The 24245-nt window shown below is 40.0% G+C and overlaps 1 protein-coding gene across 1 annotated transcript; it reads right to left on the bottom strand.

Annotated features, from left to right (window-relative positions):
• Positions 1 to 674: 674 nt before the first annotated feature.
• Positions 675 to 20616, bottom strand: SCCPDH (saccharopine dehydrogenase (putative)). The gene is made up of 12 exons (XM_075267715.1): positions 20322 to 20616; positions 17552 to 17661; positions 13470 to 13550; positions 10964 to 11093; positions 10620 to 10669; positions 9560 to 9690; positions 8911 to 9028; positions 6667 to 6786; positions 6179 to 6235; positions 4895 to 5006; positions 4478 to 4559; positions 675 to 976 (listed from the first exon to the last, which is right to left on the bottom strand). The coding sequence occupies exons 1-12, from the start codon at positions 20518 to 20520 to the stop codon at positions 871 to 873; spliced, it is 1296 nt and encodes a 431-aa protein (XP_075123816.1). The 5' UTR covers positions 20521 to 20616; the 3' UTR covers positions 675 to 870.
• Between the last annotated feature and the right edge of the window lie 3629 nt (positions 20617 to 24245).

The raw sequence follows: 24245 nt of genomic DNA, 5'->3' as shown, positions 1-24245 counted from the left end.
CTGAAATTTCCCACGGTGGGACGATTAAAGGATTATCTTATCTTAAGCATGCATGACATGCTGGAGAACAGATTTGCATATATTTTACCCAGATTTCTCTTAGTGATATTGATGACCAATCCTAAAGATAAGTCATCAATACTGTATCTAATCTGGAAAACCCTCACTAGCTGTATTGCTCTTGTTCTTAGAAGATAGCTGCCAGAGGGAAATCACCACCTTCTCTTAGGGTATATTCACATAGTGGAATTTGCCACAGATTTGGAGGCGATACAGTCCCTGGAGGCTGCCTCCCATTGTTTTCAATGAGAGGTAGAGATCTCAGCAGAACGTGGTAAAGAGATGCATACTGTTCGATCTTGCTGCGGATTTCATCTGTGCTTAATCAGCAGCAGAAAGCTGTGACGGATTGCTGATGCCCAGCATTAGTATCCAGTCGTGGCTAGACCATGGATGAAAATACCGGCAGCAGAAAATGAAGAGGAATTACTCTTCATTTTCCGCCATGTGAACATAGCCTTACCACCGTCAAGAAAAACTCTTCAATAGGAAAATATTTGTATATTTATTTCATAGCAAGTTATGAACATCTAAGTATACCATGTATGACAAACACTTCCATAATCCAGATTAACTGAAATAAGAACACAGTAAGGATGAACCAGTCAAACAACTTTATATTTGTCAATATAGACTTTATTGTATCAGTTGCTAGTGAAAAGCTTGGTAACAATTCTCATTTTATTGTGTTTTTTTTTTATTAAAGCAATTAATTTCTGGCTGAAAAATAAAGAATAGTTTATTGAATCCTATGCGCTGTATTTTTTTTTACCAGTTAGTCATGCAGGTAGTTATAAGGCAATGTACTACTCAAGCATCCATCTTGCTAAGAACAGTAAAATGAATGCCGGCTTTGTTGAGTCGCTCGATCAACTTGGTTTTGGAAAAAGCGGCTCCTGGTGTGAATACTCCCCCACTAGAAGAAGAAAAAAAAAAAAAAAAAAAAAGAACGGACTTTAAGAAATGCAAAAGTGTCTATACCCTAAGCAAGTAATAGTTAACAGAAATCCTATAAAAATAGTTCTGAAGTGTAAACCGGTTTATGGACATAGGCGATGATCATTCCTGTACATGCAAATAAAATGACTAATCCTGTAAAAAATTTATATTAATGGATTAAAAATGTTATGCAAAAGTGAATTCTAAAGAATGTAATCACTTGTACAAGCAAGAATGACTTTCATATTTAAAGGAGGATATTCAAGTTGCCTGAACCACAAACAGCCTGAAATCCTGATCAGCCCCCGGGTGACAATTAACCAACATCATTGACAGGTCTTTCCCTTTAGGCAATCAATCTGAGTCAAGTAGAGATAAAAGTTGATAAGGGAGGGGGCTCACAGAGGGTTCTTCTACCCAGTCAATATTTATTTTAATCCCTTTAAGCTTAAACTTTGCGTTTTTTACTCCTTAGCTGCTAAAAAGCCGTAACCAGTGCTGTGGAGACAGTAGGCCAGACCTCATTTACTGCTCTTTTCTACAGTCCAACTCACAAATGGCTGACACCCACGGTCAGCCAGAAGCAGAAAAACTCCTCAATCATTAAAAAGCTAGTGACTGAACGCCTTATTAAATTAGTATATTAAGAACTGTATAATGACATTTTATATTTAACTTCCGACTCTACAGCGCAAACAGACATAACTATTATTTTTGCACTCTCAGAACCATGTAAGAGCTTGTTTTCTGCAGGACAAATTGTATGGAGTATTAAATGGTCCCATAAAGCACAATGTAATGGAAAACCGGAAAAAAACAAATCTGAATGTATGGAATAGATTAGACTAGATAATCAGAAACTAAAGCAAGTCCCTTCTATATACTTACTACTTAGTCCCTTAAACCAGAACCCCATGTTGTGAAAGCACGGTGGAAAAACAGCTGCGTTTTATATTACCTTCAAAGTAGCTGGGAGTCTGGTTTTTTTTTTGTAGAAAAAAAAAAAAAAAAAAAAAAATCTACAGCGAAAAAGTTTCTATTTCCAAAAACAACACTCGTCTTTTTAAATTGCAGCATGTCAATCATACCCACAGTAACAATGGCGTTTTCCATATGGGTATAATAGAAGCAGAAATTCTGCAAAGGAAAACTCTGTGGACTTTCTGAGAAAAACAATGCAGAAAAAAAAAAAATAATGCAATGTGTTTCCGCTGCAGTCTCTCTCAGTGATTCGCTGCGTGGGACCTTAGCCTAATGCTGGAAAAGCAAAGTGGAAAAACCTCATGTGTAAGTGAAAGTCTGTGTGTAGCTTTATGAAATTCACCAGTTGTTTAACAAAAGGTTTTGTTTTTGTTTTTTTTGTTTTTTTTAGTCAGAAGCTCTAGTGTCCTCTGCTATATATGCTAGGTGCTGCTTCAGTGCTTTTCAGCGCTCTCACCATGAGTCAGTGCCATTAAACTACCATAGGGGTCACTAGTGTGCTCAGTCACATGCACCCGAGTGAACTAGACAGTCATGATTAGTTTCTCATGTAGCAAGTTATCAATAATTCCAGGTTATAAGATTGACAATGATAGTGTTATTATGCAGAGATCAACATGACATTGCTAGTATGTGGTATAAGTGACTGTCCTTCTAAAACATTAGTAATGATCAGATATGATAACGGTAGCTGATCATTAACAGAACTTTAACTCATTCAGTGACCTACTAGTGACTTTGTACAGTAGGGTAGAGTTATGTTCCCTGCAGTATTCCACAGCCAAAAAAGTAATGAACTAAGTAAACTCATCTTTTGAATGAACTAGATCTTTAGGAATTCATCTCCAAAACTTATCAGATTTCTCATCACTAATATATTTGTTTATTTTATAAGCATAGGAAAGGGGAAGATTTGAATTTATAATAAAAAAAAAAAAATTCTACAAGAAGGGTAGTAATTATATTACAGGACAGTATTTTGGAGGAAGGAGGGATGGACCTCACAACATCACAGATAACTGTAAAGCTAGTAGTCCATCTTCTTACATAGTGTTCAGGTTGGTCATTGATCATTTTATAAAAGCAAGAGTGCATTCGGGTGTTGGTTGGGTTCATGCAAACCAAGTTCATGCAAAGATTAGCTTAGCTGAGCCATCTTTGGACAAGAAAATACGTAAACTGAGTACCCCTGCGCAAACAGCCCTAAGGTTGCTTTCACACAGAATAACGCGCTGCTCATTCTGACACGTAAACATGTGTCAGAGTGAGCACAGTAAAACAGAACCCCATTGACTTCAATGGGTTCAGTCTTACGCGCGCTACCCATTGAAATCAATGGGAGGCTTTTTTACTTATTGCTCTCAATGTGATTTGCACGTCACACATTGAAAGCAATAGATAAAAAAGCCTCCCATTGAGTTCAATGGGTAGCGCGCATGAGACCGAACCCATTGAAGTCAATAGGGCCTGTTTTACTGTGCTCACTCTGACACGTGTTTACATGTCAGAATGAGCAGCGCGTTACTCTGTGTGAAAGCAGCCTTAGGCTTTATTCACATGTCAGTGACTGACATCAGTGATTTTGTGCCAAAGCCAGGAGTGGGTCAAAAACACAGAAGAGGGACAAGTCTTTCAATTCTTCTTGCTCACAATCACTGATGTAAATTACAGACTAAAATACTGATATGTGAATAAGACCTTTAGTGTTTTGCAACGTTGTTTGTAAGCCAAAACCAGGAACAAGTAACGAACACAAAATGGTGCAAATCTTTATAATTCACCTTATCTTTGTGTAGTCTCTGCTCGGTTTTGACTTACGAAGAATGACTACAATATTATTCTCATAAAATCTGCTGACACTAGCTACTGCTGATATAAAGCAGCTCATGTCACACTCCTATAATGGAGGAGATCACAGTGCAGCCTCCCTTACAGGAATTATATATAAATATACACTGTCCCCCCCAATAGCAGCAGTGATAGTACAATCCTCTGCCCATGCCATGCTGAGGCATCACGGGATTGACAGTAGAGCAAAGATGAAGAGAACCATAAAAGTCAAGATGGAGTCAGATCATGAATGAGTAGAATGTGGATTGTAGGGATATGAGGCCAATATCCATGAAAGGATTCTGGAGAGTGACAGGCAGTTAGGTGAGGGGTGCAGTGATGGAAAAAGGGTTTTGATTGGAGCGCTTCTTTACAGAGTGTCAGCAGTTTGACCCCTGTCACTTAGAAGTGATGGGGAGAAATACATTCAGAGTGCCCTGGGCACTGCTCGCAGACAGGTTTTCTTCTGGGCACTTGCAATCGCTGTATTAGGGGTAATAAATCATGTATCCTGCTCTCCTACACAGTCAGCCATTCTGAGGGTTTAGAACTGCTGACAGACTAACAATTATTTGTGAAACCTCATTTTTGGCCACTATACTGTAGATTTTCAACATTCAGAGAACAGAATAAACTGCAAATCTGTATTAGAAAGGTGTGCACATACTTTTTTGGAAGAGATTCTGGTTCCTTTAAAAGAGTCACTCCAGCTTGAACCATGGCTATTGGGGTAGCAACATATGCAACTTCTGTAAAGCATATTGTGGGGGAAGAAAAAAAAAATTTAAATTATTTCAGTTTAATAAAAGTGAACACAAAAAATATTTTTTTAAAAATGCATGCATTTTTAAAAATGGCACGTGTGTTTTGCTTCATCGCAAAATTGGCAGGTACCTCTGAAGCCACAGGGAATATAATAGGGGAGTAATGGTTATTTTGTTATTTTAGACCATTTCCTGCTCATTTTTATTTTTTTAAATCCTAAACAATCCAATTAATGTAGCTCCAAGCTAGAAGTTTAACAAAAAAGGAAAACAAAAACAACCACCCTTCCCCTCCACACACACAAACAACAAAACTTTACCTGGTCCTGAAACCTGTGTGCAGATTTTCACATTAGGCTTCCCCTGTTGTGGGTCTAGGCCCCGACTGTAACCCTCCCCAAAGAATGTCATTGAGAATGAAGATTCCTCCATCTGTCAAAAGAGACATTTCGTAATATTTTTTGAATGTTTTACGTATGCAATAATGTTAATATTAAATTTTAGTTATTTATTTAAAATATTCCCACTGCCAACTCCCTACTGCAGCTTCCACTCTGTCAATACGGTCAACTCTTATGTTTCTCAACCCATTCCGGATTTTTGGCAGGGCACACTATTCTATTCAACCAAGTGTCTAGTTATTAGTAATATGGTTGCCAAGAATGGTTTCTACTTTGTGTGCAACAATATTCTGTAAGTGGTATGTGTCAAGACAAAAATCTACCCTTGACACATACTACTGCTGATGCACTGGTACCACAACACACCCAAGGGGGTGGCGGAAAGAGGGGCATTAGTTCTCACTGTGGCATGTACCCCTGGTTGAGAACCACTGTGCTACAGGGAAAATTTGGCACATGGGTAAATAAGTTGTGCAGGAAGGTTTTCACCAATTCCCCAGACCTTGCCCAACATGACCGGCCACAGTAGGAGTAACAGGAGAGTGCCATCTCCAGCCAGTTACTATGTCTCTATCTTCTGCCTCTCAGTCTTACCAATATCCTCACTGCCTCAGCTGTTTATGAGCTGACAGTTTAGTTCTCAATGCTGTTGGTCTCTGTAGTTAGAAGTATGTAGACATAATTATGTCAGGTCATCAGACCTCAGGATGTGACTAAAATATGGCCCAAGTTACACCACTAGAAAATTGGCACTTGTCTGACACAGTCTCCAGAATCCAAATCCCAGCATTTTCTTTTTTTTTTATGTAGCAGTGCACTGTTCTACAGTACATAACCCGACCTGGGAAGGTACAGTGGTGCAGATGCCAGTACCAACCAGTCTTATTAGGACTTTCATTTCTAAAGGGGTCTCTGACAGATGATAGCTGAAATCAGACGTACTAACATGTAATCAAGACGGTTTGGAGCTTAATGTCTGAAATAGTGTAAGAAAACCTAGAAAAATTGTCGAGCCTTAGGTACAGCCTATTTTGGTAGGCTCAATATTGCAATCTAGTTGAATCCAGGCAGCAGTATGCATACATGTTTAACATGCAAAAAAAAAAAAAAAAAATATATATATATATATATATATATATATATATATATATATATATATATATATATATATATATATATATATATATATAAATAAATAATTACCTGTTGTTGTGTTGGTCCTTCTTTGGAGAAATAACCAAAGGAAAAGAATTTGGGGTACTGTTGAAAAAGAAATCGATGTGATGGAGAAATTATTGTCAGTGAATATTATATATATTTTGCTGAATTTATTACAATTTAAAGTCTTCCACACAGATCTAAAGGCAGTAGATAATAACGTGAACTCCATGACCATAATCCTGTCTATCCTAATGTCTTAATGTGTGTTTATCATCCCTCTCCCGTGTACAAGGAACATCACCCATGTCTAGCTTCACTACTCCTTTCCCACAGGGAGAATCCTTTTGCATACTGAGCAGTAGAATAATTACAATATCACATTATAAAGTGTAATGGAGGGGCATGTAGGCAGTTGTAAGCAAAAACAAAATATGTGAAAGGGAAGAGAAATCATGGGACGTAATGTCTCTTCATTTCTTTTTTTTTTAATTATTTTAATGAAGAGAGGTCATTGAAAAACAAAAACTTACTTTTATCAGAAGTTTCCGACCAAAGCTAAATTTAGTAAAAAGCACAAAGAAGAATCCTGCAAACATCAACTGGATAACAGACAGGATACCGCCCACCGCTACATATGCAGCATATTGCACCTGGTAGAAAAACAAGTACAATTATTGTTATTAATGTACATTATCAGAGACTCCGAAACCAAACATCTAATTACTAGCACAACACATCTATACAGTGCTCTAGGCAGCCTGTAACAGAAGTGCTGGTATTGAAACGTTTTTTCACAGTTTCGTCTCTCATAAAAAGCGATTAAAGGAATAGACATTCCCCAAAATAGTATAAATAAGAAGTACATCTGACCCCCCAAAAAAGTCTTAAGCTAGGTTCACATTTGCTTCTGTTCCCCGGCGGACTTGAACAACAGATATTCAGACCGCTGTTTTAGCAGATCTACAGAAGTGCCGTAAATAACAAAGGTATCACTGTAGTGGCAGTTGAACATACTTGAAGGAGGTGGTAGATAACCTTTAATTCCATTACCAGTATTTTAATATAGGAAGATTTTTTAATTCATTCTTAAAATTCTTGTTGTAAAAAAAATAAATAAATAAAAAAATTTGACAGATCAGTTGTGGATGAGGCTCTCTCTTTTCTCAGATGGTAAAGTTGCCCATTCTTCTTGGCATCAAGTCTCCAGTTCCTGTAAATTCCTGGGTTGTCTTACATGTCCTGCACGCTTGAGATCTCCCCAGAATTAGCTCAATGATATTGAGGTGAGGAGACTGAGATGGACACTCCAGTTCCTTCACTTTCTTCTGCTGTAGCCAATGACAGGTCGACTTGGCCTTGTGTTTTGGATCGTTGTCACGTTAGAATATCCAAGTACACCCCATGTGAAGCTTCCTAGCTGAGGAGTGCAAATTTGCCTCCAGTATTTGCTGATAACGTGCTGCATTCATATTTCCTTCAACATTGGCCATGTTTCCTGTACCTTTGAAGCTCACACATCATCAGTGATACACCTCCATGCTTTACAGTAGGAACGGTGTACCTTTCATCATGGGCCTTGTTGACACCTCTCCAAATGTAACGTTTATGTTTAGTCCAAAAAGTTCAATTTTTGTCTCAGGACTCCAAATTACCTTGTTCTAGAAGTTTTGAGGCTTGTCTCTGTGCTGTTTGATGTATTGAATGCGAGATTCTTTGTGGCATTTGCAACCCATTTCTCAAGTGCCTCCTTATTGTGCATCTTGAAACAGCCACACCGATAGATTTCAGAGAGTTCTGTATTTCTGCTGATGTTATGTGTGGGTTTTTCTTTGCAGTTTTCTGGGCAGTTGTGGCCAAAATTTTGGTTGATCTACCTGACTGTGGTTTGGTTTTCACAGAGCACCTGAGTTTCCATTTGTTAAAAGGATGATTCTAAAATTAGAATCCCTTTTTTTTTTAGCTAAGAACACATCAGAATAGTCTTAAGAAAGGCTATCCTTCTCTTACCTTTCTTTTTCTGATCCGCAATGCCATTTGCATTTTTTACTTAATGAAAGCCATGACTTTTATGAGATGAGGTGGACATCAAAAAATTAAACTATACTAATGAAAAAAATTTATTTAAGTAGGAAGGGGTTAAAGAAGCACTCTGGCATTTCCTTTATCATTTGCCCTGTTGGTAAAGTACAACAGGTATATGGCTGTGCAGTTAATTTTATTGCCATGATTTATCACTGATTTATGTACTTTGTTCTAGTCTCCTGTTATACCATATAACCCGAGTCTGTGGTGTTGACCAGGGAACACTCAGAGTCCTACAGTCTTGTGTAGAGAGACTCGCCTCTATAATCTGTGAATATCTATAATAAGATTTTTGTATACTGGTGGATGATCTTCATGATTTGTTTCATTTAATAAACTCTTGTTACACTTGCAAGTGTCTGCTGTGGTCTTGCATCCTATTACTAAAGTGTTGGAGAGCCCTACCATGAGGCACCCCACATAGTGTTGAAGAGTGTGTGATACCAACGTTTCTCAATCCCTGGTGCGGAGACTGACTTATGGTCCACACAACAGGTGCCATTAGATTCAAAAGACTGGGTTCATGTGGACCAGAAAAGAACTGACAAATCGGCAATAAAGATCCCAGCAAAATAAGTCAACAGTATAGCTATATGCCTGATGTACATTTCTAAGGGGGTAACATGGAAAATATAATGCTGGACTGATTCTAACTATGGACAGAGTTTCCAATACAGAAACTTTAAACTCACAGGAGTCTCCTGCAGATTCTCATAGAGATGACGTTGGGTCCTCTTGACAACAGCAGCATCTGACCCAGGAAAAGGAACGGCGTACTGCTGCACTTCATTACTGTAAAACACTGGACCCCTGAAAAAGGCCAATAAGTCAATTCTTTAGTTTAGTAATAGATCGAATATTCAGGCAGTGATCAAATGGTTCATTTCAAAACAAAGTTGAACCAGTGCGTTGTACCAAACACAACACTGTAGAGACTTCTGAAATGGTTCTTATTTGAGCACTCTTTGGTCAATCGGAAAGGCCAACAGCTGAATTTTTTTTTTTTTAAACAAGAATCTGATGAGTAAATACTTTTTTTTGTCATTTATAGTTATAAAAGACTGTATGGAACAATTTTTTTGCCGCTGATTTTGATGCTGAATCCGCCTCAAAAATCAGCCTCCAACAACAAAAAAAAAAAAAAAAAAAAAGGAGGCTTTTTTTGGAGGCTGATTTTGAGGCGGATTCAGCATCAAAATTAGTGTCTAAAAACTCGGTGCACACACAGGAATTTCACGCAGATTTGTTGGCAGATTGCACTCCCAAATCAGCAGCACATTCTGCATTCTATTGAGGAGAACTCTTACATGAATAAACTTCATTAACACACAGGAGTCTCACCTTCTTTTTAACTTCTGACCAACGACTGGAAGTGGCTTGAGTGCTAATTTCCTTCTAAGTTTCCTCAGATTTCCCTGATCTGCAATTCCATGAATAGCCGACTGCCAAGTTCCATCATGAATACAAACACCCTATACAATACAGCAATGTGACACACGTGAGGGGAGGTCAATCATTTAATTTACTCCTATGAACATTATAACCCCCCAGTATTCTTTGTTTGCACATCTGTCATGGGTTACTGCAATAATAACAATCACACATGAAGGAAACTATTGTGACTGCGAAGTGACTTGTAACATTACGCCATTACCTGAATTCACCACCCAGTTACCTCATGGACTCCATTGATGAAAATGTACTGTATTTATTTGTACATATCTACTTTACAAATGTACTGTATGAATTTGTACATATTTATTTTATGTACAGGTAATATCATAAAATACCAATTCCTACTTCTTTCCTTGGTTTGTTGGCACCATGCCTGGAGCACAGCTTTTGTCCTGTTTGTTCGTCGCACAGAGTTATTCTTATTTTCATATATAATGTTACATATACACATCACACTGACGCTTTAAGATTCAGGCTTGTAAAATGAAGACATCTACTGGTTATAAGTGACCTGGTCATCTTGCAGGTATATACACTAGCTTTTTCATAATCATGTGATTGCATGGCTCTGGATGGATACTGAAATCATCAGCGATCCAACAAAAAAATGTGACCAAACACAGGCGATTTTTTTTTTTTTTTTTAAGCCTGGAGCAATTCTGCCAAGACATACATACACATTTAAGACACCATAAGTCCACTGGTTACTCCACCACCTAATGTTAATGTTTTCTTTATTACACATGTAATCATTTTGATTTTTATTGTGACTTAAGATTATTAATTGTTTCTTAAATTTTTAGAGTTCACACTCAAAACCACTCGAGTCCTGCATTGAATTTGCTCTATTTGAAAACTCTTCCATGCGTACTGACCAACTAGTAACAGTATGTTGCTTATACTATTGGGGCTGGTCACACAGATACACACAAACTATGAAACTAACCGATGGTCCATGCTTGAAAGACAGAAAACTTTCTACAGCTGTCAAGGTACCTGAGAATTAGAAAGAAAGAAAAAAAAAAAAAAAAAAAAATTAAAAAAACCCCAAAACTTTATGGTTTCTTGGAATCATCCAAATTATACTTTGAACCGCTGTATAAAGAGTAATATTTCTACAAAAAAAAAAACATATTGCCAATGTGGTCACTAACTCATATGGTAGACTGGACTTTACTATTATGTTTAAAGTAAAACAGTGAAATCTTTATAATAAATAACAGTATCTTAATACAAAAATAAGTCAGAGAAAAAAAAAAAATTCTACAAATAAATAAAACTACATATTACCTTGTATGCTGTTTCTGGTAAATAAAACCCCTAGATCTGCAGGAATAGAGTCAAAGCCACTGCTGCCAACAATATATACCCCATTGTCTGCTGCCTGTCTGTCATACTTCAGCCACATAGATTCAAGGAACTGATGAGAGGAGAGAATAGTACAGTGTAGTTACTGATCAAGAAAATCACAGTGACACAAACACAGTGGTCCAAAGTTACAAGACATACATTGAGAAATACTTGACTACTAAGCATTCAGCCTCCTCATGTGAGTGTGAGTATTTTGTACCCCATCATAACATTATGGCCAGTCTTCATCTTAGCAGCACCATGGGTATTACTGCTGGAATGGGACTTGTGGCTGTAATACAGTTCACATAATACGGTCATAATATGACTGTATGAATCTAGCCATAAATTTGTTTACGGTAATCCCATTTTCAGTAAATTTGCTTATTATTGTCTACTCATAAGGTTATTTTCCCATTATACCTGTATAGAAGTAGTCCAAAGATAACACCTTCATATTACACTAATATTTTAACTGTACCCCTATTGTCTGCTCTACACCATCAATCCCATAATGTCTCAGCACAGCATTACATGGACAACTACAGGGCAGTTTACTTCCATAGGAATTCATTCACTAGATTTATCATGAGTTAGAGAAGCTTCACGAATTCTGGCTTACTATAGCTGTCAGCCATTTCTGAAAGTAGGGCAACGGAAACAGAGGAGATGGAGTCAGTGGTTTGGCCTACTGACTTCACAGTCCTGTGACAGACAGGACCATGTCTGTATGCTGAGGGACAATATCCAACTAAACTCTGTGTTCATTCATCATCAGTTACTGTGCTAGGAGTTTGAGCCCATCCCCAGAGGTCCTTTGTGAAATAATCATATAGAAAGTGAGATTGTGGACTGAAGTGCCGACGGCGTCTCCCAGCTACCCTCCAGCCTCTTCTCCAGGGCCTTAGCCGGTGCCGATCCCCCAGGTCTCTATGGGACCGGGCGCTGCTCCAGGCGCCGGCATCGTCCTCCTCCTTGATTCCTTTAAGTGATACGTGCTTCTTTTGTTCTTCTGTTGAATCAGTTTTTTATTGTAAGTGTTCTGCCCTGTCGGAGGGTACTGTCGGCCTGGGCCTGCAGTGGTCTCTGGCGGAGTTTGCCGTCTCCCCTCCTCCCTCCCCTTTGGAGCTCATTGTGGCTGGGAGATTATGATCTTCCCCTCTCCCCGCCACTTGCGGGTGTTGGGGTAAGGGTTTGGTACTGAATGTCTCCTCGCTTTTTCTCTGACTATCCAGCTGTGGTGTGCGCCATCCGGTTTGTGTGAAGGGTCTAAAACGCTCCAGGGGTGGTTTGGTCCGGAACTCTTCTCTCTGATCCTTTGTTCCTTGTCCCTCTTTTTAGTTAGTATTTAATGTTGCTGCTTGGGGTACGGGTGGCACACTACTGTTCTCTACCTCTCCCCCCACTAGTTAGGTTTGGCAGCTCTCTGAGGGCGTACTGCGGTGTGCCCCCCAGACCTGCGTGAGTTTTTCTTTCCCACAGTTTTTTGTTGCCCGTACAGGTTTAGCTTGATCTGGACTCGCTTTTCATATTGGTCTTACTGTTTAGTGTCTGTTCTTCTATTTGCAGGTGGGGTTTTTTTTTTCGTCTTTTTCTCTCCTTTGCCCCCTCCTCTCCCCCAACCCCCCCCCCCCCCCTTCTTCCTCCTCTTTCTCCTTTCTGCAGGGTTCCAGGTACAGACCATGGACTCTATAATATTTACCTGTATCGATGCCAACAGCCTTAACACTCCAGAGAAGCGGTCCTCTCTACTCCGGTTGCTTTGAGGTGGGAGAATCCATGTGGCCTCCATCTTAGATCGCCCCCTAGAATTCCAATTCGTATCAAAGCCTGGACCCAGTGGATTCTTTTCCGGGGCACTCGCATGTACAAGGACCTGAGCTCTAGTGGGTTGTTGGTCGGTACTGGGCGCCGTTTCACCCTTCCTCCCCGATCTCCTCCCCCCCTTTTTTTTTTCCTCTCTTTCTTTCTTTTTTCTCCCCTCTTCTCTTTCCTCTTTTTCTTGCTGTATCTCTACCTTGGTCTGTCGTTACCCTGTCTATTTGTCCCCTGTGAGTCTGTCTTATCTATGTTTAGGTTATATTTATGCCCTTCCATCTGGGTGTGCTTTTTGTCTTATTTGCTGCTGAAGTCTGGTGTATCGTGGCCTGGATTTATTACTGTTTTGTTACGGTGCTTATAAAAAAAAGAATTTATAAAAAAAAAAAAAAAAAAAAAGAAAAGAAAGTGAGATTGTGACTTTTGTACCTTCTTATTAGCATGTCAGAATGACCTCAAATGACTCAATTAGAGAGAAGGAGCCCATGATAGAAAGATAAAGATCACAGAGAGAATAGGTACATAATTTAGTTTCACTTTACATTTATCCTCAAAACACAGAAAATCCTGAAGGGCGAATTAAGCACATAAGCCATTGTGAGTGTATGAAGTGACTGTTAAAACTTACTTGTGGTTCTCCACTGATATCAACAAAGTGAGCTCCATTTTCAACACAGGCCTTCACCACGGGTTCGCCAAAAAATCTGTACTAAAACATAAAGAGCATATTCAGAAGACAGATCCCTCATCATGTAATACTCATCTAGAAATCTGTAGAGCAGGGGTGCCCAATACGTCGATCTTGATCTACAGGTCGATCGCAATGGACTTTTGGGTCGATCGCAGGATGCAGCCAGGCATCCCTGCTGTCTGCTTCTTCACAGCGCAGGCTGAGAGTTATCTCTGGACACTGGCAGGCTGGGGCTGCGGCAGCCCCGCCCACATGCCCTGCCCACAGACACGCCCAAGCCCCACCCACAAGAAGTAGGTAGTCGATCTTAGGGCTTGGTCATGTAAAGAAGTAGCTCACATGCTGACAAAGTGTTAGCACCCCTGCTGTAGAGTATACTACACAGATTCTGGAGGATTAGCAGGACTAGGTTAAAGACAAAGGGGTATTCCCATAACTCTTGTTCGGCAGCCTATAGGCTCTGTAATCTCTTCACTTCCAGGATTTCTCGCACATTGGTGGGCGGGGTTTCACTTGCTCTGCTATTTGCTATGATCCACAGTATGACGCTGATGTGGAAACTGATGTAGCAGAGCTGGATTTGAGTCAGCTTGCATTACATACAGGGGTAACGGACTCCTTATCTCAACCCTTATCAGCCAAATTCAATTCAAACCAGCTGATAAGTGGAAAAGCTGAAGATAGCACAGTAATCCCGGAGCTCTCACCTCCCTCTCCCCTATATGAGGAGCTCCATTGCTTGTCAGCCCCTCCCTGCCCCCCTGAGAGCAGGCAGCTATGTCACTTGACAAATGAGCAGATAATCCCGAGGGCCAGTGTCAACAAGGAAGTGAATAAATTAAGATAGTGGCCAAACAAAGCAGTTTTGATAAAGCAATGAATTTAGGAAAAGTCTTATATCCACATAAACTAGCATTATAGATAGGATCCGTGTTATGGGACAACCCCTTTAAAAGTAAAGTGAATGCTAACAGTCTTGGCAGCAATTCCTACCATTATTCATTAAAGGAAACATATCACAATATGCACAATACACAATTTATAAAATGTTATGTTCTGAAGCTATAAGGGAGGTAGCCAATGCAGAGACAGTGGTAATGATGTAACTATGGGACACTAGTACATTTACATGTAGGCACAGTGACATTGCACTTCATTACCCAAGATGCTAAATGAAGACTTTGAATAAGTCCCAAGAAACGTGCTCCACTAAGCGTTCAGAAAGGACTTCATCCTATGCAAAGAGTAACCTCTTGCACCCTGCGTATCTGACAAGTAGAAGAACTTTGCCCTGCATAGTCATCGCTAAACAACTGATTAGAAAGTTACAAAACCTTAGAATCTAAGATCAAGTGAGGCAATATTGTCATTTCTGTAGTAGGTAAGAGGCAAGTACTGCAACAATACTCAGTGAGACACTAGAAGTATTTGCAGTCAGCGTGGCCATTAGTTATAAAAGGAATTTCACTTTATGGATTTATTTTTGTGCTTCAACCCAATAACTGATGAAACAATATTGCAAAACAGTAACAAAGAAGTATTCCAGGACATCTATATATTTATGGATATGTCACTGATATCATGAATGGGGATCCAATAACCAGCACCCCTTTGTCTAGAGCTGGAATAACTACGCTTTTTTTTCTGTGCAAACAAGGCAGGCATGGGTTTTCTTTGCATTTCTCTGCCGTTTTATACATGCAGTTGATAAGTGTGTTATTTAATTACAAAGCAGCCGCATCTTGGGAACCACTGGCATAAAGGCTCATGTATAAATGCTCATATAGCAGAGCCAAGGGCGCAGAATCGCTAATGCTTATATTTCAAAGCAATGTTTCTGTAGAGATACCTCCATAGATACAAATTCTGATGCATGCAACAATATAGAAGCATATAGAACTAAAGATGAGGTTCCATGTAACTCTATGGCAGTACAAACGAAAGTGCACAAATCCTTATGTTGTGCATAGAAAGGAAAAAAAAAATTGATTAGAGACTGTCCATAATGCTTTCCCATACACAGCAAGAGTTTCCTGGGAATGCCACTGCTAGGCTGCAACACTTCCTTGGCCAGCCCAGTCTTCAGATTTATAGCCAACTGAACATTTATGGGACCAGCTTAAGCAACCTACAGGCCCAGCTGCAACATCTAAGAACAAATGTGCTGCAGGATACCAGACAGAATCTGTATACCTCCATGTCCAACCGGATCTCATCTTATATGCAAGCTACAGGCAGCTCAACGCGGGACTAGGGTTTCCTTTTCACTGTACCGTTTTCTCCCAAAAAAATAAAAAGTATTCTTTTACTCTGATACTGTGATCGCTTACACTAAACAGAATCCATTATGTTTACACATACAAGTGCCATCCGATACCAACAACTCCTGCTCAGTAGGTTTTGGTTTTTTTTGGTCAATGTGCGTAGTAATAAAAATGTGCAAAAGTAATGCACCAAACAAATCTGCTAAGCATAAAATGATCAACTCCTTTACACATAATAGTTATTCTCCAGGTGACTAGGCCTGTGCAATGCCCTGTGAGCTAAGCAGCCAGGGTGTCAGACTAATTGACACACCTATGTAAGACATATTTTTACCACATGGTGAACGTAAAAAAACAAAACCCATAAGAAAAGGACACAGGTTTCTCCCCAACTTCCCCAATTACCTCCCCCATCTTTTTTTTCAGCTTTCTAGTACTGTATGACATCTTAAACAGTTTCAATAGACAAAAATTCAAAATGTCCCAATATACCATAAAAAAAAAAACAAAAAAAAAAACAGTATAGTTATATAGTCAAGTCTACCAATATTTGCAAATTTAGCACATTTACAGTTTTAGTCAGGTGTGGAAAAATATTGGAAATGTTTTGCTCTTGTGTGCTAGGGTGGGTTCACACTACTGTCCGTTCTGTGTCCGGAAAAAAAAAAAAAAAAAAAATCATAACAGACATTAATGGACACTACCTGATAAGTTGTCCTTTTTAGTGTCCATCAGTTAGTGTCCCTTAGCGTCCATTTTTACACCGGTTTTTTTTTTTTTTCCCCCCCGTTTTTGAGCATGTGCAAAAAAAAAAAAAAAAAAAATCCAAAAAAAACCACAGACCGTAAAAGACTTTAATGTTAAAAAATACCAGATGCTTGAAATCAGTTATGAAAGTCATGAAGGATTTTTTTTGTCCGTGAAAAATAACTGACTTGTGATGGATTTGGCACAAACAGCTACTAATAGTCATCGGAGATCAGATAAAATATTGAAATCAATGGAAATTTTAACGGATTTGGCCGGTTCTGCTAGTGTCTGTTGCTAAAATCTTGTAACAGACAATAGCAAAGGACACTGTGGATGGTCACCAGGAGTAGTGTGAATGACCCCTTAGAAACCATTGTACATAATTTTAAAAAAAAATAATATTTTTTTGAGTTTCTAATTTGTGGGGAAAAAAAAAAAAGTCATTGAGAGGTTTGTCCAATACAATTTAATTTATACTGGAACGGTTGTAGATTTCAACATTATACTGACAGTCATTTGCATCCACCATTTAGGAAACTTGAAAAAAATTTCCATAACAATTTGGAATACTGTGTAGTCGCATAAATATTGAACAGTGCACAATTTTTTTGCAACTGGAAGCTGTGGTTGCAGTTGCTGCGTTTTTCAAAAATACAGGCAACCATTTCCTACAACGAATGGATGAGAATAAGCAAAATCCCATTCACTATACTGTAGGTCGTATTATTTTTTATTCCCAATGCATTTCCCCAACATGGGGCCTTAGCCTTACTGAGAAGTGAAAGAACTGGGCTGGGGGCTGGATGCAGCTTTAGTTGTATTCATATACATTATGTGGCACAACCTTCAAGGATAACTTAGTTTTTATGAAGAATCATACTTTTTTTTTGTTTTTTTATTAGCACCATAGAATGAGAACAAAATATATTCTGCATCAAAGAGAGCAGGTTACATGAAAAACAATTGAGAACACTGAATGGCTTTGTACAGCTGTACGATACTTACTGGCCCCACACAATCCAGAACAACGGAGGCCTTCTTACACATCTCAGCGAGGGAGGGGTCATCATTAATGTCACAGATTAGAATGTCAATGGACTTCAGCTGTGGCTTTCCTACAATGAATAATGGAAAGAAACTGTGACTGGCACTGAAATTAAGACTTTCTTTTAAGTTTATAAAAGATTTTAACAACTTAAAGCTAAACTGACTTGAGGACTGACGGTTTCCATTATTCTGATCTGCCAGAGGACCAGAAAATAGAGGAGGCTGAAGCCCCATGTTGCAATAATACAGCTTTTTAGAGTACCTGCAAGGTGGACGAGATTCTGGCTAATCCCATCCACACATTGCAGAAAAACACTTGCATTTCTGAAAATCGCAGCATATCAATTATACCTGTAGAAAAGCTGGGAGTTTTACGTATAGGTATAAGGGTCCGTGCACACAGAGTAAATGTGCATTCATTTTTGCATAATCCACGTGTAAAGAATACACGTGTAATAATCAGACTCCCATTTTTACATGCATATTATGCAAAAATGAGCGTGTATTTACTCCGTGTGCACGGGCCCTAATAGGTGCAGAAAGTCCACAGAGACTGCGAAAATAGCATGAAAAATGCAACTTTTTTCTTTTTTTGCTACATTTTGTTGCATGGGGCCTCGGCCAAAAAATGTTCCCTAATAAAGGGTACAAGCCAAAGCATTTTTATTTGCATCTGTTTTATATTGACTTAATGGGGGAAAAAACACTCCAAGAGGATTAGCTTGTGGACCTATATATATATATATATATATATATATATATATATATATATATATATATATACATACACACACACAGATATACACAATTTTATCAAGGACCATTAGCTAAAACATTTCAATGACAAATTTAAAAAAAATAAATAAAGATAGAGTTCCTTTCTTTGTCCATCCTTTGATGCAAAAACAAAATGCTGCTGCTTGCAAAAAAACAAAAAACATGGACTGACTGCTGGAATTCCACTGCAACCGAAATATGGTTTGTAAGATTGTATGTGATATCACATTGGGGGGAATTTATCAAATCATTTGCACCTTTTTTTCCTTGCCCCTCCCCCCTTTTTATAATATGTACACAAAATGTATCATGTGTTTGTGCCTATTATGGCGGTTACTACATAAGGTGTGTCACTTTGCTGTTTTGTTGGGAAAGTGGGTGAGGTTTATCTTGAGTAACATGATGTCCACCTCTTTTGTTTTAAAAATAGAATTCTAGCGCACAGGGCCTTTACCACATGAAATTAGAGGCATACAAACATTTTTCTGCCACATTTATACTCCTGACATGCTCCACCAGATGACGTGTACATGAAGCTTCTTCCGCATAGCTGCAGTATAGGCTTTGTACATATGGCTCTGCCACTTAGCCAGAAATCTGGTTTGTGCTGAATCCACCATAGAAATACAAACTCAGCTCAACCCCCAATTGGGTCCATGTTCAGACTGTGATCGGTTCACATATCCACAAAATGTAGCCAAACCCTAAAGCGATAACCTGCCGCCAAACATCTCTGGCAATACTTAAGTACTGGAGTAACAAAGGACTGGGGATGGTGAAATCCAGCAAATAACAGCTGTGCTGGCCTTTTATACAATCCACCGGGGCACGTTTATTAAGCTACTTGTGCCTATTTTGGAGTAAATTGGAACATTTTTGTGGTCTTTTCTGCCCTGCACTTAATTTATGAAGCGCCTTTTTTTCCAGATGTCCTCACCTGTTTTGCGTTCTGTCAAGAAAGGACGGTGTAGCCCAAATCGAGATTATTTTTTTTTAGGCTAAGGCCCCATGTTCTGGGCTGCAGTGATAACACGCTGTGGAAAACACCATGGCAGAAACACATCGAGGGTTTTCCTGCAGCCCTTTTCACAGAAAGTCTGCAGAGTTTTCCTCTGTGGACTATTTTAATTCCACCTATAGGGAAACCACTGGTGTTTCCATAGGTATAAATTCACATGCTGCGATTAGCAAAAAGGCGCAGTTCACAACTTTTTCATTTTCTGAACACTCGAAAACTAGCAATGGGCTGTTTGCACAGTGGAATCTCCTGCTGCTTTTAACGCAGATTTCTCCCCCCAAATCATTCAGACGTCACCCCGATTCCGCTTCCCATTGTATTGAACAGAACAGTGCTTTTAAAAAAGAAAAAAAAAAAAAAAAGGATCCAAAACCATGGTGATGTATCTTGCCACAGATTCCACGGCTCATTCTGCTGCAGAGTCCATGACTTGAGACATCCCACTGAATGGGTCCATTCACACAGACCGGTTTGGCTACAGAAAGCTAATGCTCTGCTCCACAGGGAGGAGAATGAAGAAGCTGAGGTGGAGATCTGCCTCCAATTCCTCTTCATCATCCACCAAGTGCACCTGCCCAGCTGAGGAATAATAAACCTTCCCCAATATAGGACATGTTACTAGCAGAACTGGTTTGGGAGAGGATGGGATCAGTGCGCACCTCCTGAATGATACCACGAGCCTCAGAGGTGTGGAAGAAACTCCCTAGAGATAAGCTGGAGCTCTCCATCATGGCAGTTACAGATTGTCCCTTCATTCTGAGACTTGTAGTACCACAAGTGAAGCCCTCCAGACTGCAGAAAGGGGGACACCGCACAGTCTAGGGCACCGCTAAATCCGGGGAGGAGAGACACAGCACACACAACTTTGGGGACAGCGGGCACTGGGACGGCTTTTGTCTCCATCACCTGCCGCAGCGCCAGGTCTATACTCACCCATTCTCTCTGCCGCCCACTCCAGCACTTCCTCCAGTTTCTTCTTGCTCCGGCCAGCTACAGCCCAGCGGAGCTCTTGGCCCCTGTATTCTTCCCCATCAGCCACTCGGGCCACCTCCTCCACCACGAACTGCCCGGTGAAGCCCGAGGCCCCGAATATGACTATCTGGTATGGACGCTTTGAGGCCCTGGTCGCCATAGTGACTGCGCGGACAGTGTGAAGGGGAGACAGTGACACTGACGCACCACTCTCTACTGAGGGCAGAGCAGCAGACAGCTGGGCGTGACTTAGGTAGAGGCAAGGCAGATTTTTTTTTTCCAATTATTTTTTTTTTCTTCTTCAAACAAACTTTATTGCAGTACCAATATATGCACACACAGCATGTTCTGTGCCAAGCTCTGGCTTCTGCTGTAGTAGGTTAACCCTTTAGTGTCTGGCCTATTTCAGGCCTTGGTGACCAATCCAGTTTCTGCATTTTTCTCTCCTCACATACCATTAACATATTCTTATTAATTCTTTATGGGAAGAAATTGACAATTAATGACAACTCTGCCATTGTCTTTCTACAGTATAAATTTAGCACAATTAACTATTCACTTAAAGGGATTCTATCATTAGAATCCCTTTTTGAAGTAATACCACGTAGGCATAGCCTTAAAGGGGTTGGCCACTTTCAGACCAGTATTGACAAACAAATGAACAATAAAATTGATGAGATCCGTCAGGAAATTACTGCCCAAGCCCCAGGCGGCATTGATCCCATCACCTACCATAGTACTCATCCCCTCACCAACCGCACTTCAGACTGTCCATTCTCATCTTTTGAACCTGTTACAGAAGAGGAAGTCTCCCAGCTACTTTCTTCCTCTCGCCCTACAACCTGCAGTAGTGACCCCTTCCCCTCACACCTTCTCCAGTCTCTGTCGCCTGCTGTCACTACTTACCTTACTAAAATATTTAACCTCTCTCTCTCTTCTGGAATCTTCCCATCCTCCTTCAAGCATGCTGTTATAACTCCGCTATTGAAAAAACCCTCCCTGGACCCGTCCTGTGCTGCTAACTATCGACCCGTCTCTAACCTCCCCTTCATCTCTAAACTCTTGAAACGCCTGGTCTATTCTCGTTTAATCCGCTATTTCTCTGCTAACTCTCTGCTTGACCCCTTACAATCTGGCTTCCACGCTCTGCACTCTACTGAAACGGCTCTCACAAAAGTCTCCAATGATCTCCTAATGGCTAAATCCAATGGTGACTTTTGACACTGTTGACCATCAACTTCTCCTCACTATGCTCCGCTCAGTTGGCCTCAATGACATTGCGCTCTCCTGGTTCTCCTCTTATCTCTCAGACCGCACTTTCAGTGTATCATTTGCGGGCTCTGTTTCCTCCCCTCTTTCCCTTGCTGTTGGGGTTCCTCAGGGCTCGGTCCTCGGCCCCCTGCTCTTTTCTTTCTACACAGCCCCCATTGGACAAACCATCACCAGATTTGGCTTCAGGTACCATCTTTATGCTAATGACACCCAATTATAGACATCTTCCCGTGACATCACCCCTGTACTCATACAGAACACCAGTGATTGTCTTTCTGCTGTCTCTAATATCATGTCCTCGCTGTATCTGAAACTAAATCTCTCCAAGACTGAACTACTACTGTTTCCACCATCTAATAGATCTGTCCCTGATATATCCATTGTAGTCTCAGGCCTTACTATAACTCCTAGGCAGCATGCCCACTGCCTCGGGGTCATGTTTGACACAGACCTTTCCTTCACCCCTCATATTGAATCACTTGCACGTTCATGTCACCTCCACCTCAAAAACATCTCCAGAATACGCCCTTTCCTTACCAGAGATACACTAAAGACACTTATTGTCTCTCTGATTCATTCTCGCCTTGACTACTGTAACTCCTTATTAATCGGTCTTCCCCGCACTAAACTCTCCCCTCTACAATCTATTCTGAATGCAGCGGCCAGGCTCATCTATCAGTCTAGACCAGAGGTTCTCAAACTTATTTTGTCTACCGCCCACTTCGAGAATTAATTATTTTCTAGCGCCCCCCCCCCCCAAATTTTTTTACTTTACTACATCTTAAGAATCACAATCGCAGTCATTATGTTAATAATTAATCATATATTGCAAAGAACAAAGTAGTCAGCGGCACTACTGCAACAGCGCTCGTATTCACAATCTTGTGTCAGTATTGGCAAATCTTCCAGCTGTAACAGCCAAAAAACCATGGAATAAATAAAATCCCAGGGTGGTGCTCACTGTGAAAAAACCTAGACAGGCAGTGACATATGTGAAATGTAGAAAACAGGGCACTCACCCGCCACGGGATACATAAAACATTCGTTTTTATTTCATCCTCTTTAAAAAAAGGGTCAAACCTTGACCATCGGGGTACAGAAGACGGAATGATGCAAAGAAACAAACAGCGACGATCGTTTCGTGCTTAGTGCACTTCGTCAGGCTTCTTTCAACTGCTAGCAACATCATTGATTTATCCAGATGGAACAGGTCAACACGCCTACTTTTGACCTTACTACACCCAAGTTCAGATAATTACATTCATCAGTTAAAAACAAGTTAAAATACACAATCGATGTAATGTTGATAACATGTAATACATCATACATTATTAGCCTCAGTTTGTGACATTTTTCTCTATAGAGCGTAATTCTTTTATTAAATGTGCACCAATTGGCGCTACCCCTAATTCACCTTCCGCCACCAGCACATCTATATAACGGATCTATAAAAGGGAACTACATTGCTATTCCTATACTGAGACTGTAACATTTGTCATGATCCCTGATTATCAATCTATTAGAGACGGACCCAGACAGGAACTATATACATAAACTACCTTTATCCTCGTTCCTGTGCAGGGGAAAAAAAAACAAAAAACCTAGCCTACTCAAAACTCCTCCCCTTCATTCTTTTAAATAATATAGGACTAGACAAAGCTGGTCCTTTTAGGTCTATAGCAGTCTCTTGTTGTCTACACCTAATTCCCTATACCACAGGATTATAAACGCCTATCGAAAAAAGAAGCTGAGTAAATTTGTCTAGCTACGTATATCAATCTATGGAAAACTATAACGGATCGTACCAGGTATCGCTAGATGTAAACAGCGATTTATCTTACACTCCTTACTAGCGGAAGTAGCTGAAGTAGGGACTTTTTTCCTATATTGCACATTATAAGACGTGTCAAAGCTCTTCTAGGGGATAACATAAGAAAAACAAACAGGACGAAGCAGACACATATTGTTCATGTGAAAATTACAAAAAAACGCTCATATCAACCCTCTCATTGAGACCAAGTGGTCCCATTGCTCCCGTGCGCAGAATGATCTTAGCCTCTTCCTGTAATAACTTTCGACCTCTATCATCTCCTCTGGGCAGGGGTTCTATATGGCGTAACCCACAGAAAGACAGACAATCAGCTCTCCCTCCGTGGGCCTCCCTAACATGTTCTATCAGTCGTGGCGATCCTTTGCCACTGCTGATAGACCGAACATGTTCCCTAAACCTATGATACATCGGTCTAATAGTTTTGCCCACATAGAACTTCCTACATGGGCATGTGATCACATAGACCACAAAGGACGTTTTACACGTAATGAACTGTCTAATATTAAATTCAATGCCTCCTATATTCATAAATTTTGCTTGACTGTTAAACTGACAGTAAGAACAGTTTTTGCAACGGAAGTTGCCTTGCGGTTTTAACCCGGTTAGCCACGTATTTTTTTGTGATGTAAAGTTGCTAGATACAACACTATCTCGAATTGTTCGACATTTTTTAAAAGTTATTAATGGTCGATTAATTGCTGTCTTTGCCAATATAGGGTCATTTTCTAACAAGTGCCAGTTTCTATGAATCGCGCTTTTAATTTGGTTGGCCAGTGGGCTAA

The sequence above is a fragment of the Leptodactylus fuscus genome, chromosome 3 (assembly GCF_031893055.1).
Source record: "Leptodactylus fuscus isolate aLepFus1 chromosome 3, aLepFus1.hap2, whole genome shotgun sequence".
NCBI lineage: Eukaryota > Metazoa > Chordata > Amphibia > Anura > Leptodactylidae > Leptodactylus > Leptodactylus fuscus.
Note: the sequence above shows the minus strand (reverse complement) of the source record. Positions and strands in the feature narration are given on the sequence as shown.

Coding starts and splice junctions, on each gene's coding strand:
- SCCPDH (XM_075267715.1), bottom strand. CDS start 20,520: ATGGCGACCAGGGCCTCAAAGCGTCCATACCAGATAGTCATATTCGGG. Junction 10,670..10,963: donor TACCAGAAACAGCATACAAG/GTAATATGTAGT, acceptor TCTAATTCTCAG/GTACCTTGACAGCTGTAGAA. Junction 9,691..10,619: donor CTTTCAAGCATGGACCATCG/GTTAGTTTCATA, acceptor TGTATTGTATAG/GGTGTTTGTATTCATGATGG.